General features: G+C 43.1%; 1 protein-coding gene across 2 annotated transcripts in view; it reads right to left on the bottom strand.

Moving 5' to 3' along the window:
* The window catches only part of C5 (complement C5), a 352,588-nt gene that overhangs the window by 57,470 nt on the left and 275,734 nt on the right, over positions 1-19,384 (bottom strand). For both annotated transcript variants that reach the window (XM_086920988.1, XM_086920987.1), the window contains 2 exons: positions 15,585-15,762; positions 2,890-3,095 (listed from right to left, as the gene is read on the bottom strand). In XM_086920988.1, the coding sequence (XP_086777114.1) occupies positions 2,890-3,095; positions 15,585-15,762 (384 nt within the window). The remainder of the gene's footprint in view (positions 1-2,889; positions 3,096-15,584; positions 15,763-19,384) is intronic.

Raw genomic sequence — 19,384 nt, 5'->3', positions numbered from 1 at the left:
CTCCCCCATCTAAGGGTTCCCTGGGAAAGAAAATGTTCTATTACACCTTTGTCTGTTTCTACATCTCAATCTTGAACATACAATTCAAAATAGTTTACCATCATGGGGCTTGAATTAGCAGAAAATGGGTGATACCTTTTAAAGTTGTTCTGTACAGGGGTTCCAAAATAAAGACGTGTGATTGACGATGTGGATAGTCGTGCCTGAGGTTGGTCTGGGTCTGAAATACTGGATGGACGAGTTAGCTGGCGATAGTCGAGAGACAGACAAGGGAGGGAGGAAGCCTCCTCAGAAAGTTGTGCTTTAAAACTCATAGGGTATCCTAAAGTTATTCATTTTTCTTACTCCGAGTCAGAGGAGTATTTTCAGTCATGCTGGCCATGTCATCTCATACATAGTTCTACATGACCCCGACGAATCCTCATGCTCTTCAAGGGAATGGTGGTGTATTTGATGACCGAGGCGCCATAAAGTACCAACATTGTTTATTTCAGAATGTGCCTGCATTGTTTTAAAAAGGCACTGCTTTTGTTTAAGGACATCTTCTTTCTATAAAAGAAAGGCAACATTGCGGGTGGATCTTTTGTGATAAACCTTACAAATTTCTATCCTACACATTTTTAGACTATAAGTATATATGTAAATACAAACCTCTTCCTAGTCAGCATAGTAGTTTGGTAGTGGCATAATGATGATATTTTCTTGATTTGGTAAAGAGACAACCAGAGACTCAAGGAATTTCATGGCTGGCTAAAGAACTATAGACCTGAATTAACCTTAACCAGCAGGTCCAACAACACCTCAATCAATTTCTTAGACTTGAATATTTGACATCATGGAGGAAATATACACAAATGTACTATAAGCAAATACTGCAATTTGATAGCTATCACACAGGCAGCCTGAAGTAACATATACTATTCAGACAGCTTCCGCGTGTTAATCAGACTTGCATTTGAAAGAAGGATTACGTCTGCAAAGTAGAGGGTTTTAGGCATGAACTTATAACCTGGGCTTCACGTAGGCATCTACTTAAACAGTCTATGAAAATGGCATGTTTGTTTTGCACAAAATAACTGTATACAGTAGAAGACAAAGGGTTCTCTGTAAAGCTGGTGTCACCACTTACAGCACAATGAATACATCAGTAAATAAACTTCTCCGAAGGGATTGATATTCACTGAATAATGGATCACTAAGAATAGAGTAACCACCTTTTGTCTTTAAGAAGGAAAATTATCTCTGTAGCTGGTTGGTTCGCACTTAGGGAGATTCCAAATACCTCATCTGGTATATCAGGAAGGCGATGAAGCACATTATTGGCTGCTACAGATATTGGAAATGCACAGTCCTAGTTACCATGAAAGGCTCGTGTAGGGCCCAATTCACACAAAGAGACTGCTGAGAAATTTGCAAATGTGTTCCCAGATCATTATTTCTAGCTTTGGAACACATTTTACATGTTCATGGAATTCTTACAGAATTCCTGGATTAGTCCTGAAAATATGCAAGAGTCACAAATTTCCAGGAGCACTCAAATACACAAGCAATGCCCCAGATGGAAATGCAGTAAGTATATTTGCACTGATTAACTTTATTGTCACCTCAGAAACTCTCCTTCCCACTATTAAAAGGGATTTAGCTGAGGGATGCAAAGCTACCTCAGATATGTGTGCGAATTCCCACAAACGTGAGAGTAATAGGGTGTTCAACACCTTTTGCAGGTGGCCCAGTAGAACACCCAGAACCATCCTATGAACAGTTCTAATCACATGTAAAATGTCTATCACTGGCAGAATTTTTTTGTGTGAGTAAGTCTGTCTACGAAGGTATAATCCCACTTTTCGTAAATCTGTGATTGAGGATCAGGATTTTGACACTTGGGAGTGCGCGTGACTTTATGAATTGCTCTTAGTGTCCCTGAAAAACGTGATGTCTATTTATTAATTGGATTACTTCACATTTATTGATTTCTTCCTACGTTCAGCAGAGAGATATTACCAAACTACTGCGTATTGTGCATCAAACAACAGATTTGCAGGTTAATTTATATAATGGTATTACCTCCTCTAATAAGTAATGCAGAAAACTGTGGTAAAACTAATAATCATAAAGTGGCCCCCATTTGCATGCAACATTTTTTTTATTTGGGTATTATTCCATATTCTGTTTGCAATACACGGTTTGGGGGGTATTACCACAGATTGAGCACCAATCTGTGACTGATGGCCTGAAGCCAATCATTCTGGGAGCAGCTGTGTTTGTGGGTGCATATACAGCCCAGGGGAAATACCATCAACTGCATGTTTTCTGCTCAAAATGCTTAGTTTAATGTGGAATAACATGCAGTTTCTTCCCTACAGAGCGGTAAAACCTCATGTTTTACCACTTTCCATATTAGGGCAGCAATTTGTGCTCTACAAATTCAAATTCAATTCAATTCAAATTCAATTCAATTCAATTCTTCCTGCACAAATTGACATACAATGCATGGAGGAATCATCAGAGGAAGATGCCCCGCGCTCAATTTAGAATGTTAAACTACTGCGGGGCTTACCATTAAGTTTTTAGAAATGCCATAATTGCTGTACAAAGTACTATATTAAACAGAATATTATTACTATTATGTTGTGGTTGCGTATTATTATTGGTAATATTATTATTAACCCAATCCGTACTAGCAGCGGCCAACGGCTGACGCAAGCACTACCTTCCGGGTGCTGCGCATGACCGTTGGTCGACGCAGCCCGGCCACTTCGTAGACGCCCGATATTCCGCCGTGGTAAACGGGTTAATCATAATAACAATGATAATGATAATAGTTGTAGTAATACTACTACGACTAATAATAATAACTATAAGGATGTCATTATTGTTAAAGCTTGATACCTGAGTAGAATAAAATCCACCACCAAATCTCTGCTCCTCCGTGAGCCATCGCATGATGGGGTTGGCGTAGGAGATGTCTTTGATGTACAGGGTTGCTAGCAGAGCGTAGGCGGTGGTCTCCACTATATGTGCAGTTCCCACGTTGGGATTGGTTGGATCCAGTGCTTTGGGAGTCTCTTTCCAGAATCGATAGACGGGTGCCTCATCTGGAAGATAAATACAAGGCACAAGACAACCTACTTAAAGTAGTGCCATAAAACTGGACATGAAAAAAAAATGTTTGTAATTCGCATTCAGACTGCTGATAAATACAGGTTGCATAACGGCTGATGGTCTAGTATAGTTCTAACAAGTCAGTGATTGCTGTAGATTCCTCCACTTTTACAACCATTAATAGTTCCACAATTGTTTGAATTACTATTACTACTATGGGAATTAATAATATGATACCACTAGTATTAGTAGGAGGTTTATTTTAACATTATCGTTTAATATTAGTAGTAGTAGTTGCAGTTGAAGTAGTTGCTGCACCAATGCAATTTCTACCTGCTCTACTATTTCTGTACAACCACTTGTATCATTCTTTCGACTACTAGAAATAGTAAAATATATACTTATAGCGCTACTTTCAAAACACTCTACTATTCAAAGGGGTTTAAAATATAAATGATTGATCTGATAATATACAGTAACCAAAGTAGCACACATTACTGCTTTTGGTTCTATTGCAAATAATACTCTTATCAGCTGTTCTACATAAATCCATCATTTCATTACTTTCCAAACAAATATATTTCTCATTCTCACTCTGGTTGTTTCTTGACTTCTGTACTCTACCTACCTCCTCGTGTTCTTCCTTCCTGCAATCTTCTCCCCATCTGATCTTTCTTAAATTGTGTGGCCCTAATCTCTTCAAACTACCATGCATACTTTGCCTGGCTTCCTTTTCGCCTCCATCTTAAGTTACACTTTCTTGTTTGTAAATGTATCCCTCGCCTTGCCCCATCTTATTTTTGCAGGTGGTTTCCTGCTCCGCCATCTTTCTTAATCGTACAGTTAGATCCCAACTACGGGTTCCCAATGAAAATGTGATATGTGTCTTAACTTCTGTTAGTGCACAAATCCAGATTTAAGACCACTGTAGACATTCCCACAACCTTGCATTTTTTCATCTGGCAACATCTGGTAGGTCAAACCTGGTCAGATTATCTAGTGGGAAAATTTCGCTGTAAAGTTCAATATGTGCAGCGTTTGATGTAAAAAGCAACAATTCTGCATTCAATTCTCCATTTTGTTGTGGGGCGGAATTCAGTGTAAGAGGTATTAACTGCGATCAGTAAATACCTCACTCTGAATTAACAGTATTCACCAGGTGTAGTCAATAACTCACCCCATTTCAAAGCCTTATTCTTTCTCCCTCCTTGATCTTAATATTGTTTTGACTAGTTATTCACGTGGATCTGCTCAGAACTTACAGCACTATCTTGTCTTTGTACCCCCACTCCTGTGTCTTTGCCTGTACCACTTTATTTATCTGTGGTTTTCAGTTATTTTTGTTCTTTTACTATTGGACCGTTTCAGTGTTACTTTAAGTGCTCGACCTTGGAGCACATACTCTCTAAATTCAATGCATACTAAAACATGTATGTAAGTATTAAAAATTATTGGTAGAGAATCAAGAACACAAAGGGCCCGATTTACAAAGGGACTTCCGACTCGTAAAGTGTGGAGTCTCGTCCCTCGTGGCAGAATCTATGCACTTGGGTTGAATCTCCACACAGCAGTGCTCTGTGCGGGGATTCCGCCATGAGTACAGAGACTCCACACTCGTCACTTTACTAATACAAGGGAAACAAGCAATGGCAATGCCAATAGGATTAGCTTATAAATACACTGTCAAGACATCCCTAAAAATCCATGTAGGTTAATGACTGCCCTCCTCCGATCTGTGCTGTTGCCAGAGAAAAACACCATAAATGATCTGGTTATCTAATAAGATACTTTAATAGCATTACAATGTCATGTGTGTGGTCCTGAAAGATCAACCTCAGGCAGCTGGATAAATAAACAAAATGATGCCAGCTGTGTGGAGGGTAATCATTTTTTTGTAGAAGCACACAACTTCTGCTGAATCAAAACGCGTACTCCTGGCTCCCAACATGTGGTCATAGACAAAGTCCCTCTCTAGTGATGATCAAAAAAGTGTCTAGCGACAGTTGAGCTAGCAAGCCAGACCATAAAAAGGACCTTCACTTAGGAAAATAAAGTAGAGCCCAGTGGCGGCCCCTCCGTTAGGGTAGAGGAGAGCCCTCCCTGCCACCACTCTCAAATTAAACAATAATAAAATGGGCTTTAAACCCGTTTTAAAATTGTTTTGTTTTACTTCCCCTGGACCCGCCCGCAGGACTCTGATGAGTCTTGGGGGCGGGTCAAGGGTATGACACTGCTGGTGGGGGAGTGGTAGTTCACTCCCCTCACTACACATGAGGGTTTGGCAGGCCATCTTAGGCCGGCCAAACCGTCATGCGCAGTGAAGCTCTCTCCAGCCCCAGCTGCGTTGCTGGGGCTGGAGAGAGCTAGCACAGGTTACTAGTCGGCCTAGGAGTGCAAAAACCAAGCGTGCAGGCAAATCCTGACACTGCTTTCATGCAGCTTCAGAATTGGCCACAGTGCAGTCTGGGAGCCCGTCCCAGAACCAGAAAGCGTGTGATGTGAGAGACGGCGTAGCTGGTACGTTTTATTTTCCCATCTCCTATCTCGCCACCTCTCTCCTCAGCCAGCCCCGCCACTTTGGCCGGGGATGGGCTGCTCCTGGTAGAGCCATCAGATGACACAAAGCAATGTCAGCCAGTGCTCAGGAAATAGAAATTCCAATGCAGCATAAACATAGATCAATAAGCATTTACAAGGCAACAGATATGTCATTTAACATGCACAACGTTGATGACTTTACTTATGCTTGGTTCCTATAGTGTACTATATAATAAGTTTACTTTCCCAATATTCCAATGCATTGCATTCAATATCACAGCCATCTTGTAACTGAAAAGTAATGATAAACAATGAGAGAAAAGCATTCAAAGATTGCTGTCTGTGCGTGCACAGGTCACAACAGCAGGGTTTCCAATACTATTGCAGGCTAGGGCAGAAAAGCACCCCTGGTGAGATTCTAGTTGCCCAAAACATATGGGGTCAGATTTACAAGTTCCTTATGCCACTTTTGTGTCACTTTTAACCCGTTCCATGCTCCCGTCGGCCAATGGCCGACAGGAGCACTCCCTCCCTGGTGCTGCGAATGGCCAACAGCCGTCGCAGCCCCGCCCACCTTTCAGAACGCCCGCACCACGGCTGAATTGCTGCCGCAGTTAAGGCGCTAACATGGGAAAAGTGACGCAAAAGTGGCGTAAGGGGCTTGTAAATCTGCCCTATGGTCTGCTAGAGCGTCAAACGGAAGGACCAGATTGCATAGTTGTCCGCCCTAAGCAGGGACTTTCGTCCCTACAGTTGTGCGTTGTTCTTCCCATTCATTTTGAAACTGTTGTAAACCAAATCGTGTGCTCAAAGTAGTTTGCTGACCACCCTACTGTTATGAACAGACCTTGGACCGCTTAAGTGCTGCATAATGCCCAGGCGGTCAGGTTCATTGTTCCTCATCACAAAGGTTTTACTAGTGTTTGTTCCATCGTTTCCGGTGTTGGCTATGGCATACAAAGGGGAAAGAGACATTTAACATTCGCAGGGTTAAAGGCCAGATAAAAACTTTTAGGCACCTTTATCTAGGAGAAATGTTGAAGCAGACCTCACTATATTCAAAAGCATGGGACTGAGTTGTAACTTGTATATGCGGCTAATGAATTTATATTTGAAGCAACATTATTACCTGTGAAACTGGACAAAAATGACGTTTTTGTATAGTGCACATCCTGAACTGCACTACGTCACAGAACTCTCTCACGTGGTTGGCTCACGGAAAATGAGGCACTGTGAAATAAAAAGTTTGCCCAGGATCACAGAATGCGCTCAAGTGAAGATGCTGGCACTTGAGTCCAGGTTTCCTGGTTGCACATTGTGCAATTTATCCTCTCAATAGATCGCTACATCAATCTTTCACTTAACAATATAGAATGCAGTCCTTTCATGAGCTAAATGAGTACACATCATACGTAAGGTAAATCGAACACTATGCCGCGTATTAGTGGTAGAAAGGCAATGGTGTGGATCCGGTGCCCACTCTGTGTAAATTGTTAGCTATACATCTATTTGACAGCTGCGAAAACAACACACACACACCTCTCCTCCCCATTTGTACTTTTTTAAAAAACATTTTTATTAGCTTTTATCATCATGAAAACAAACATCAAGCATGTCCATGTCGAGCAGCACACTCGTCCCCCCGCCTCCCTATCCACTTTACCCTCCCCTTGATCAAAAACACAGTCCGGATAATCCATTAGTTCAGATAGGCCTCCCACCCAGATCCACCCATTAGTCAGCCTTGGACCCCTTATCCGGTGCCCTTCCCTAACGAGTAAAAGCCCATACCCCCCTGTAGCTCACAGCCCTCCATCTAGCCCATGATAGTGTCTCCACTTACCCTACACCCTGCCAAATTTCCTGGGGCACCCCCTTGCCTTATATGTAACTCTCTCAGCGGCCATATAAAGGTCCATCTCCTTTCTCCACTCTTCAAGCTGTGGTGTGTCAGGTGCCCCCCATTTCCGGGCCACGTCTCTCTTGGCCACCCCCCATTTGCACTTTTATTTGGATGGCTAATGATCCCCTTATTGAAGCCATGTAAAAATATATGTTCCTTTCCTCCATACAAACATATTTACATTGGCACATCCCCTTCGCAAAAAGATATGCCAACTTTGCAACAAATGATGAAATGCTGACTGGTGCTTTGTGTTTCTTCTGCTTCTACATCCTGACTCTTCTAAGTTGAAGGACAAAGTAATCTCAGGAAACATGTTTCTCCAGCCAACTGTAAACAAATATTAACAAAACCAAGAGGTCTAACCTTAGCAAAATGGTGTGATGGTTAAGTATTTGAATTTTGTATTACAAGCATATGACACAAAAAGGTTTACAACATTGTACCACGGTCAGGAAGGACCTACAACGCAGTATGAAAGACAAGAACCTGGCCTGCTATTCAATGGAATAGCAGGTCTGGTTCTTGTCTTTCATAATACAAAAATTAAAATAACATGAAAAAGAAAACATGTTGTCTCATAAACATGGCAGCCATATGGGTGCAACTAGTGGTGCAAACAAACCACGATAACTACCATTTTTATTTTAAAAGTGTAAAGAATGGGAAGAAAAAGCACTGGCAATATACAGTTTGGGAGAAACATCCCTGCAGATGAAGTGCTCTCTTTTTTATGTGGATGTGCACATGTGATCAGAAAAATGTCATCACTCCCGGTGCAAGAGGGCCACTGGCTGAAGTGGACTGGCCCATTGCCCTTTCCTGTATGCTGTGGTGGGCAGATGGAAAATGTGATTGACAGCTGAACAGACTAAAAGACGAAGAGGACTCATCCAAAGCTCCTCCATTTATGTAGATATATGCACATGTCTTTATGTATAATTACTTTATTACATAATGCGGGCTCTGGCCAGACTTAAAGATAACTGAACTGCATGTGTTTTATACCCTTTTGATGTGTCCTCCCCCAGTTTATGATAATGTGGAATGCCTAGAACTAAAATTCAATTCTTAGAGTGGAAGAATTCCTAATTCTTTAACTTAAGATAACTTAGACCTCATCGGCCATCTTTTTTCGTGACGTTGCTGTTTCACGTGTGACACGAGCTGAGAAATGATTCCCCGTGACTCCCTGAGCAGGGGTCCCAGGGACAGAGCAGCTGTCCCAGACCGAATAACATACTGTGTAACATGTTATGTACTGAGAGCACATGCCATGCACACAAGAACTCCATGGATTAGAACAGTGAGAAAGTCTTGAAATGTATTTCATTACCAACTGTTGCTTTTTCCTTAATTTCTATTCGTTGGGAGCATGTGAACCATGTACTGATGGAGTGAATGTGTGAAGCCATTGTCAAAGCCCTATAAAAGGCTGGGATTCCTCTCTGTAGAGAGGAGTCATTTCCTTAAACCCTGAAGGCAAATCTATGCTGGATATTGACTAGACCGCTACTGAGTATTGCTGTATTTATTAATGCGTCTAATGCTTATAGATGTAACCTTGATGACCCAGAATATGCATTTGTGTACTTTAATTCTTAAGTAAATCTGCTAAACAGACATCGATGTCTATTTTTTTTTTTTACAAAAAAGGCTTTCATTCTTTCCATCTGTATTGTTGTTTCCCAATTTACTAAAAGAGAGACGGGCACAGCAGGGAGCACCACAGTCCAGTGGGACTACACCAGTCACTCCCGGTCCAGTGCCAGTGAGAAAAGAAGGACATAAATGTAAAGGTTTCTTAGCTGCCATTTGTTTAAATTCTCTGAGCAATTTAAGGGGATTAATATGAGAGTGACTAAGCTTTTCAAACTCACCATTCCCTCGATAGCAGGTAGATGCTGCTGGTCAGACAGCCGTTAGGAAGAAGCTCTAGATGAATTCATGTGGGTGAAAGGGTAATGCATAGAGTTGGCTTTATTTTGTAAGTAATGTAAAATTTGAGAAGGTGTATGTTACTGTGCTCAGTCCCTTACTCTGGAGTCATCAGTCAGAGGCACCTGCTGAAGTCATTTTACATTTGCTTTTCTAAAACGGTGGATGATCTTGTTCAAACAGTGCATTAAAATTAGGGCTCCCGGTTTTATTGTATTTATTTCTTTGCCATTAACGTCTGTATTTATCCATATTTATTTTTTGGGCTTTTTTTCTGTACTTATCCACATTTATTTTTGCCACAAGCAAAAGACGACGCTACAGCTAGTATTTTTCCACATTTATTTAAATTGACAACGCACACATGCACTCCGTTGTATGTGAGGGCACTGCCACCGTCAATGTACGAGAGGGGAGACCTCGGAGGGCAATAGTTGATTGCAAGGATGAGGGAATCCATTATGAGGAATTTCAAGCAATTGCTTGGCTAGGGCTCTGCTGGAGGGGATTAGTGCTCTATTTGGTCAAACTGTGAGTATGAATGTACAGATCTTAGGTAGCTGCCTCCCCTGCATTGTTTCAAAAACCAGTCAAAACATCCATGCCAAGCACTCAAATTGCGCAGACTAGTTTCCAAGTGATCAGACCTCATAGATTGAATTTACAGGTTCCCGGGTTGCACAGTTGGCCCATCTCTCCCACCAGGCGCGCAACACTCATTGGGCTCAAAGGGCTTCAGCCCCCCTCCCCCCACACCCCTCTCCCTCTCACCCGTCCTGTGTGTCAGTCCGGGCTGAGACAGCTTCCCGGGCACACACACAGCGACACCCGAGTACTTCACAGGTCTTTAAAAAGACCATTCACTTGTTAAAGAGGCTTTGTTGGTTTTTTTCACCCCTTCTTAATAGATTGCTGGCAGTGTCTACGGAACCCCCCTGTGCTCAGGGGCTTAATCACTGAAACGTACAGATGCTGGAGGGAGACTGGGAGATCTTACTGTGCAGCCATGGGGAGAAGGGAGGCTACAAGCAAGAGTAGTGCCGGGTTTAGTTGCTTATGTCACGATCCACGAGCTAGCCCTTCCTGCTTGGACGTAGTTTATGATTCAGAAAAGGGGGTGGTGATGGACAGAGTTTCTGAATTAAGAAGAATACTCCTACCCAGTCAACAGATCAGGGCTTGATCCATCATAACGTAGTTTATGGCAGTTACTTTTTAGCCATTGACTCTGCCAGTTGTATTTAAGATTTCTTAAATAAACTTTAGCCTTGAAATATCTTTTCACACAGCCGCGACAACCTGTCTGATCTTAGGGGAATTGCTACACCCGCCGTCCCCCGAGTACTGAAAGTAAATTAGCGCTGCAAGAAGCTCTTAAGGTTGGCAGGAGGTGTTACATACAAATTGTGCTTCATTTGAAGTGTTACCAACACATAGGTGCGCGCCCCCAAGAGCTGTTTTAAGATTATTTATAGAAATGTTCTCAGCCACATAACTATAACTCTACACTCACAGCGAGAAATTATACATATCCCCACAACAGCCAGCAATCGAAAGAAGCAGCCGCCCCCGCCAGCCCTTTCCTCTTAGAAGTTCTCGCCCTGCCTCTCTTGCATTGTGTGTGGGGAGATCTGAATTAGAGGTCTGTTGACTCTCGCCCGGAGTGCGTCCAATGCGACACCCCTCTCAGGAGAGACACACGCCTCCCTCCAGCAACCGTCTGCTCAGGAACCACCTGAGTGATTCACGGTATTGTGTGGGAAGGAGAGGCACATGGCCAAGTTTAGGCTAACAAGTGACCTGACAGCGCTTTGTTACCACCCTTGGCCGTGATGTACACGGTCTTGTGCACTTGGGAGCACGGCAGCGTGGCAAAATTTGCTAGTATTTTGCTGTTTCTAATTATAAATACAGACAAAGGAAACATAGATTTCCGTCTGTATTTATATGTAGAAATCCGTAAAAACGGAAAACCAGGAGCCCTAATTAAAATATCATATTTTTAAACATGTATGCAATGTGCAAGGACGTTACCAAGTGGCCTGGTGGCTCTTTGCACTGGCCTAGACTCTTAAAAGAAATAAATAAATAATAAAAAAAATTAAAAATATAAAATGTCCAGGAGGGTGAGAGCGGGGAGCAACGGTGGGACTGAAAACAAAGCGCACAAGCGGTGCAAGTTATAAAGATTAGAAAGAGGGTGAGAGCAAGGAAGCACATGCACTTCCTGCAGGGCTCAATAGTAATTGGCAAAGACAATAGGTCTGGATTTGGTGCCTGGCCTTTTGGCTTAGTCTGCGCCTGTTTTGTTTTGTCATATTTTCTGGAAAAGAAATTATAGGGGAAGCTGCATCATCCTAGCTATTGTAAAAAAACTAAATTGGTTAAAAGCAAAAATATTTTGGCCTCATAAAGCACATGTTACAATAGTAGTCACTGGCATAATTTGGACCTATTTTGTGTGTGGATTTGGTCCTTGTTAAAGAGCAGAATGACATCACTCATAGGGAACTTAACAAGTAGCTGAAGTGCACCCATTACACTATGCTGTATGCTGAAGTGGGTAGAATAAAAACAGTGTGAAAGAGACAACAACTAGCCAATTACTGAAGAGTGCTAGCTGAAAGCCTCAATCAATAAGTATATAATAAATATAGTTTTTGTAAAATGAAAAGGTCTTGGCTTACACCTGACCTTGCTAACAAACAGACCAATGACTGAAGAGGGCTAGCTGAAAGCCCCAATCAATAAGTATATTATACATATGGTTTTTTGTAAAACCAAAGTTCTTGGCTAACACCAGACCTAAAAAATAGCCCCTTCAAGTATGCCGTGAAAGGATGCAGCTCGTCCAATAGGAACTTCTGGGAATGATGAACACAAAAAAATAAGAAGGAAATACATCAGATAACGGCAAGCAAGGGGCAGACTTGCATCCCAAAAGGGGGTGGTGATGGACGGAGCATCTGAATCAATCAAACACTCACCCCAGTCAAAAGATCTGGGTTTAATCAATCCCCGTTCTTTAGCCCACTCTGCCACCCCAGTTCAGACATGGCTATATGCAAATCAGTCTGACCCTGTGCCTGATGGGAACAGTCCAGCCCGAACTGCCAAGCCATGTCTTCCCTGGACTGGAAACAAGCTTCCGAGGACCGGTTTCTGGCATTCCAGTGGTCTTCAGCCCGGCTTGCTTGAATCCAGTGGCAAAGTGAGCAAGGGACTCACGTCTGAGCATACCCTGCCACACTTATGGTGGCCAAAAGTGGTACAAAAGGGGGTGGTGATGGACGGAGCATCTGAATCAATCAAACACTCACCCCCAGTCAAAAGATCTGGGTTTAATCAATCCCCGTTCTTTAGCCCACTCTGACACCCCAGTTCAGACATGGCTATATGCAAATCAGTCTGACGCTGTGCCTGATGGAAACAGTCCAGCCCAAACTGCCAAGCCATGTCTTCCCTGGACCGGAAACAAGCTTCCGAGGACCGGTTTCTGGCATTCCAGCCGTCTTCAGCCCGGCTTGCTAGAATCCAGTGGCAAAGTGAGCAAGGGACTCACATCTGAGCATACCCTGCCACACTTATGGCGGCCAAAAGCGGTACAAAAGGGGGTGGTGATGGACTGGGCATCTGAATCAATCAAACACTCACACCCAGTCAAAAGATCTGGGTTTAATCCATCACCGTTCTTTAGCCCACTCTGCCACCCCAGTTCAGACATGGCTATATGCAAATCAGTCTGACCCTGTGCCTCATGGGAACAGTCCAGCCCGAACTGCCAAGCCATGTCTTCCCTGGACCGGAAACAAGCTTCCTAGGACCGGTTTCTGGCATTCCAGCCGTCTTCAGCCCGGCTTGCTTGAATCCAGTGGCAAAGTGAGCAAGGGACTCACGTCTCAGCATACCCTGCCACACTTATGGTGGCCAAAAGCGGTACAAAAGAGGGTGGTGATGGACGGACTTGCATCCCACACTCTAATTATATGTTATCATGTATTGGAAACAATAAGCCTCCCTAGAGACAGCTAAAGCTGTCCTCAGCCAAGATCTAACAATTAGCATAAGGAAAGTCTGCATTTTGATATAATACACTTCATTCCCATGAGTACAGTAATTTTATCCAATCAAAATATCATGTTAATGAGAATTTTTGTTTAACATACCCAATAATTAGGCATACAATGTGGGTTAAACATGCACCATATTCCCTCAATTTTTCAAAATTATTTTAGAAGGGATCCCTCAAACCCACTTGGATCAGAGTAGCCTGATCACTTTGCATGCTTTGTCAAATTCAGGGCATATGTTAACACACCCCTAGTTTGAAATCACTAAAGCTGCCTCAAGGCACTAGCACTTTGTGAAGAGTCCTTTCTGGGTGGTGGATTTGGGATTGGGAAGCAGTTAGACCGGTAATGTTTCTTACAGACAAAATAGGGTGATATGAGATAAATCTTCCTATTATGCACCAAACGAAAGACATTGGGCCTGTCTGACCGACCGTCTGACCGCCGTCTTCACGGGCCCTTTTCAACCACCGACCCACGACGTTTCTCCCCACCGTAATACGATGCAACCACTGCTACCTCGGCAGTCGCATCTATGGAGGAGCACATAACGCCGAATATATCACTGCAAATGGGTCCAAAATCACTGAAAATATGTGAGTTGTACATGCATGCATGACATATGTGGGATATGCCTCATGCACCCTGTACCTCACTGCTGGAGTGTGGCAGAAAGTTCACAGTCTAGTCAATGGGGATACATACCACATAAGGACTTACCTGGATTCCAGCACCCACAGGTAGTCATCGGGGTACTGCTACTCAGTTGTAGGAGGACCTGGAGATCCACGGTGGACACTATTGGAAATTAGCGGATTTGGGTGAGTATGCACCCCAAATCCATTGTTTCTGACGACTCAAGGCAGTTGGTTGGTGCACCACGGTCAGGTCATCAAAAACCCACATCGACACACAGACGGCCTATAGAGAATCCTGTACTGCCTTATGGAGGCAGCCTTTCTCTGACCGCCACCTCAGTGGTCAGAGAAAGTCTGTCGGAGTCAGAGGTCTTTCAGCGGTCGGTTGGAAGACAGATACATGTATTGTAATACGGCGGTTGGACGGACCTCTTACGACGATACCGCCGGGGTCTGACCACCTCCAACAGGACCGCAGAAATGTATCCGACCGGCATCATAATCAGGCCCATTAGGATAATCAAAGATGTTAGATGGCTACCACATTTTTCAGAGCATCCTGGAATGCAGTTATTGTTATCCTTTCTTGCTACTACAAGCTCAGGAGCAGAAAGTGTAAAGACTAGGGGCCATATGTATCATACTATCGTTTTGCGAATTCCAAATAGCGAATTTTAAGGAATCGCTATTTGGAAATCGCAAAACGGTATGTATGTAAATAATCGCTATTTTTTAGCGATTTCCAATAATTCCTTATTTGCGAATTCGCAAGTTGCGAATTCGCAAATAAGGAATACATCCCATTCATTTCTAAGGGCCTCTTGGCCCATAGAAATGAAAGGCAAAATTGCGATTAGCAATTTGCTAATCGCAAATTTTGCGAATTTTCCAGGGTGCAGGGGTGTCTCAAGAACACACTGCTGCACCCCTGAAAATGACATGTGTGCGCATATGGCGCACATACATGCCCAAAGGGCATGTATGAGCGTCACATGGCACCTTTTGTTTTTAAAAAAAATGCTTTTTTAAAAGAATTCGCCATTTACCACCAACTACAAGTTGGTGGTAATTTGCGACATCTTATTCCAAAATCGCAATTTTTAAATTATTTCATACATATCATTTAGGAAATCGCATTTTGCGATTTCCTAAATGCTTGTGCAATGTTAAGGAATCGCAACATTTGCGATTCCTTAACATTTGCGATGCGATAATTTCATACATCGCATTTCACGTTTTTCTTGTCGCAAACGCTGCGAATTTCCGATTCGCAGCGTTTGCGACAAGAAAAACGCTTCATACATATGGCCCTAGAAGATGCTGCTGCAATATACAATAATACGTAGAGTACAAATATGCGATACTCGCTTTCTCACTAGAACATGGTTTGTTTACCTTGGCCTTTGATGACAGCTTCTTTCTTCAATGCAGTGAAGGCCTGGCGTGTGACTGCCTTGGTGGGGTCTGTAAGTGCCAGAGCGAATGCACTTATAGCCATAGTAAAGGTGCTCTCTGCAAACAGCACTTTGCTCATCAAAAAGGCCTCAGCCTTATTTATGGCATCTTTGACTCTCTGAAAAAGAAGTGGACATGTTAAAAATGACATCTCTCGAGTGAAGAAAGTGATATGTTGCAGTCATTTTAGAAGCTAGTGAGAAACCCCAGACTGCATTCTTAATTCTGCGTTTCCATGGGAGCAGGTGAAACTGGTGGGATTTCTACAGGGCTACAGGGAGGCAGACAACTAAAGCACCACCTAGTTACTGTGGTGGGTGTTCACCAGGAAGTTGTTGAAATTTGGATCCAAATGGTAAGGTTTGAGTAAGTTTTGATATGTGACAACAGACAAGTGGATAACCTTGACCTTCTGTGGAAGAGATCCCTAGAACTGGACTGCGGGCTCAGCAAGCTAGAGTCAACTTGCCAAAGCTAGAGACCATAGTTCTGAAGTAAATGACATGTGTCAAGTAGGCTTGAAGGATTTCTCTGGACAGATGTGTTGAAAGCGGAGGGACAGCAATAGGAATATGAGTTCACACTAGTTCATGCCCTAAAAATTGTTTAACATGCCTAAGATGTATTTCTTCCAATGTCATCTTAGACCTTCAAAATCGTTTGTAATATATATTGCACATTTTGGAATGTTATAGTTCAGTGTTGTCACTTTTACTACCATTGATGTTAAACATGTCACATAAAATGCTTTTTGTAACCCTCCTTTGTACGGAAATCTATCAAGAAAATATATTCCGGTTTTTACCAAATAAAAGCTACACACACTTTGCTGACGTATCTGCTTAATGCCAGATTTGATGTTGATTCGTGCAGTGTTTATTGTGGCCTTAACTCAATGTTCCTAATGGGATGGATAGAACATTTAACTTTTAGACTCCCCTCTTAAAGCCCCTGCACCCCATCCCCTTCCCATAACATTTCGACCTCTTGACCACTCTGAACGAAACACCACTAAACTTGCCATTTAAAGATAGTTCAGGCAATGGTGTACCTTCCTTGGATGTATTGTGGGCAGAGGTACACTGCACAAGTCAATGTTGAGGCAATAGGCAGCGCCCAGAAGATGCAATGGGAAGGAGCTCTGTGCAGAGGGCTAGACCATCACCCATGCCACGTGCCTAGCCTATAACACAGCTCGTGGTCCTGGGTACAGCTTAAAGCTCTGCTCTGTTCCCATCGCATCACATATCCGATGACCGATGACACTAATGACCATGGAGAACCTGCCCTGATTGCCAAATAGCGCTGTGGAGCATCTTCAGGGAAGCCTGCTCCATGCTACATTCAGATGTACCATACAATATGCAATGCCCAGCCAGATGCATGCCATATATGGACAGCATTCCCATATGTTGTGCTACCAGGGCATCGCTGAAAATCATAAGGGGGCAGATTTACAAGAAAGTGACGTATCTGTGAAGATGCTTCACTTTCCCTGCGCCACTTTGAGAAACCCTTGCGCCACTATGGATGTGCAGTATTTACAATACGGCACACCATGGCGCAAGGATTGACAGATGTGCCAGAAATTCTGACGCATCTATTGATGCAAAAGTCACGCATTGTTGGAGTCGTGTCGCAAGCACGACACAACTTCAGCAGTGCAGGGGGAGGCCTATCCCTATTGTGCTGCATCACTCCTTACGCCTGCTTCAAGCAGGCGTAAGAATTTGACGTACTGACGTCCTAGAAGTGGCACAGTGAAATCTTGTAGATTTCACTGCGTCACTTCTAAGAGGCTTTTTTGCATTGGAACGCACACCCTGCATATATTATACCTGAGGCAGGTATAATGTGATGCAGGGCTTTACAATGTGACGCATCATCCTAGATGTGTCACATTGTAAATCGGCCGGATTTTAACGCTGCTGCTCCGTCACAAAAAGTGACGCAACTGCGGCGCAAAAACGGTGAAGGGGGCTTGTAGATCTGCCCCAATCAGTCTGCCCTGTTTATGTGGGTTCCTCGATCCATTTATGTAGCCTGCCCTTTGTGAGTTGCATGTAGTGCTTGGTCACAAACCATGAGACGTACACTTGATTTTCTTGGGGTTCCTTACTGCCTTGTACGTAGCATGCAGAGTATGGGGCTACCTCCTGGCATCCTGCATTCAGACCTCCGCTGGCTTCCCTTCGAGGCTAGAGCTATCTACAAGACCGCTTGCATCACCCACAAAGCCTTGCACTCCTCCTCTCCCCGCTACCTGGCGAATAAACTGAAACTCTCCGGAGGCTCTAGACATTGACGCAATAAGGCGAATCTACTGCTTGAACCTCCCTCTTTCAAGAAGGAAAGAACAATGGCCCAATCCTTTTCAGGCAACGCAGTGAGAATCTGGAACTCGTTTCCGCCTCAGCTCCGGACCACCGCCTCCTCCCAGGCCTTCAAAAGGGAACTTAAAGTTCTCCTCCTCCAGAGACACCTCCAAAAGTAATTCACGTCCTCTTGCTATTTGGAGGAAGACTTCCCATTACTGATATTTTCTACTTTCCATGACCATGGAAGTGCCTTCCCAGTGTTTGTCCTGTGGTTGGAGTGTCTGCCTTTTTGCAGTATTCTCCATGTACTTGTGTTCAGTGCCCTTTTGTAACATGCACACACCACTTTGCCCTTGTAACACACGGTTGCTACCTCTCACATGTTTTTTTACCTTTGATACTTGCACAAGTGCCACCTTGCCTACGTAACGCTTGTTCTTGCGCCTAGCACTTATTGCAGTATTATACCTCAAATTATACTCTGTTTTCTCTTATAACTACACACTTGTCACTTTTCCTCTTGTGCACTTTTGACTACCTCATGTATTTTTGGTTGCTCACAATTTTTACTACCTCAAGTATTTTGTTTGCTCACAATTATCACTATTACCTTTACTACCTCATGTATTTTTGGTTGCTCACAATTTTTACTACCTCAAGTATTTTGTTTGCTCACAATTGTCACTTTTACCTTTACTACCTCATGTATTTTTGGTTGTTCACAATTTTTACTACCTCATGTATTTTGTTTGCTCACAATTGTCACTATTACCTTATGTAAGTAACGTATGCTTTTGTAATCTGCTCTTGTGTAATGTTTCTCACTATGTTTCATTTCTGTTCCTAATGTGAAGCGCTCTGACGCCTTCGGGTAAAGTCCGCGCTATATAAAAATGCATAAATAAATAAATAAATAAATAAGACCTTGGTTTCCGACCATGCTGTATATGGCCTTTGCTTTTCTAAGTACTGGGGCCTCAACAGTTATAAAGAGAAGTCTTTGTCTGGGAGTGGTACCCTACAAGAGGCAGATAAACCTTTATGTCGTTGGTTTTGTGACTCGGATTTTGAGTTTTTTTCAAATTGCTTAGTTACACAGGCGTGTAATACTACGTCTCGCCAGCAGAGGCTGCTCGTACTGCACAGTGCTCATGGTCGTACCTGGCACATTAAACTGATGCCCCAGTTTGCCCGCTTGAAACGGCTAGGGTGGTTGAAAGATGAAATATTTGATTACAGTTTCTATTTTAATGCTGCTCTTATATGGTTTTTGTACACGGCAACGCAAATAACACGCACCGCAGCCCCACAATACAAATCGAAGCACCGAAGTAGTCAGCACAAAAATACTAAATTCACTTCAACAAGGTAGACTTCTGCTTTTTTCTTGTGTTTATTATTGTGCACCATGCAGAATGCTGG

The sequence above is a fragment of the Lissotriton vulgaris genome, chromosome 5 (genome assembly GCF_964263255.1).
Source record: "Lissotriton vulgaris chromosome 5, aLisVul1.2, whole genome shotgun sequence".
NCBI classification, from domain to species: domain Eukaryota; kingdom Metazoa; phylum Chordata; class Amphibia; order Caudata; family Salamandridae; genus Lissotriton; species Lissotriton vulgaris.
Note: the sequence above shows the minus strand (reverse complement) of the source record. Positions and strands in the feature narration are given on the sequence as shown.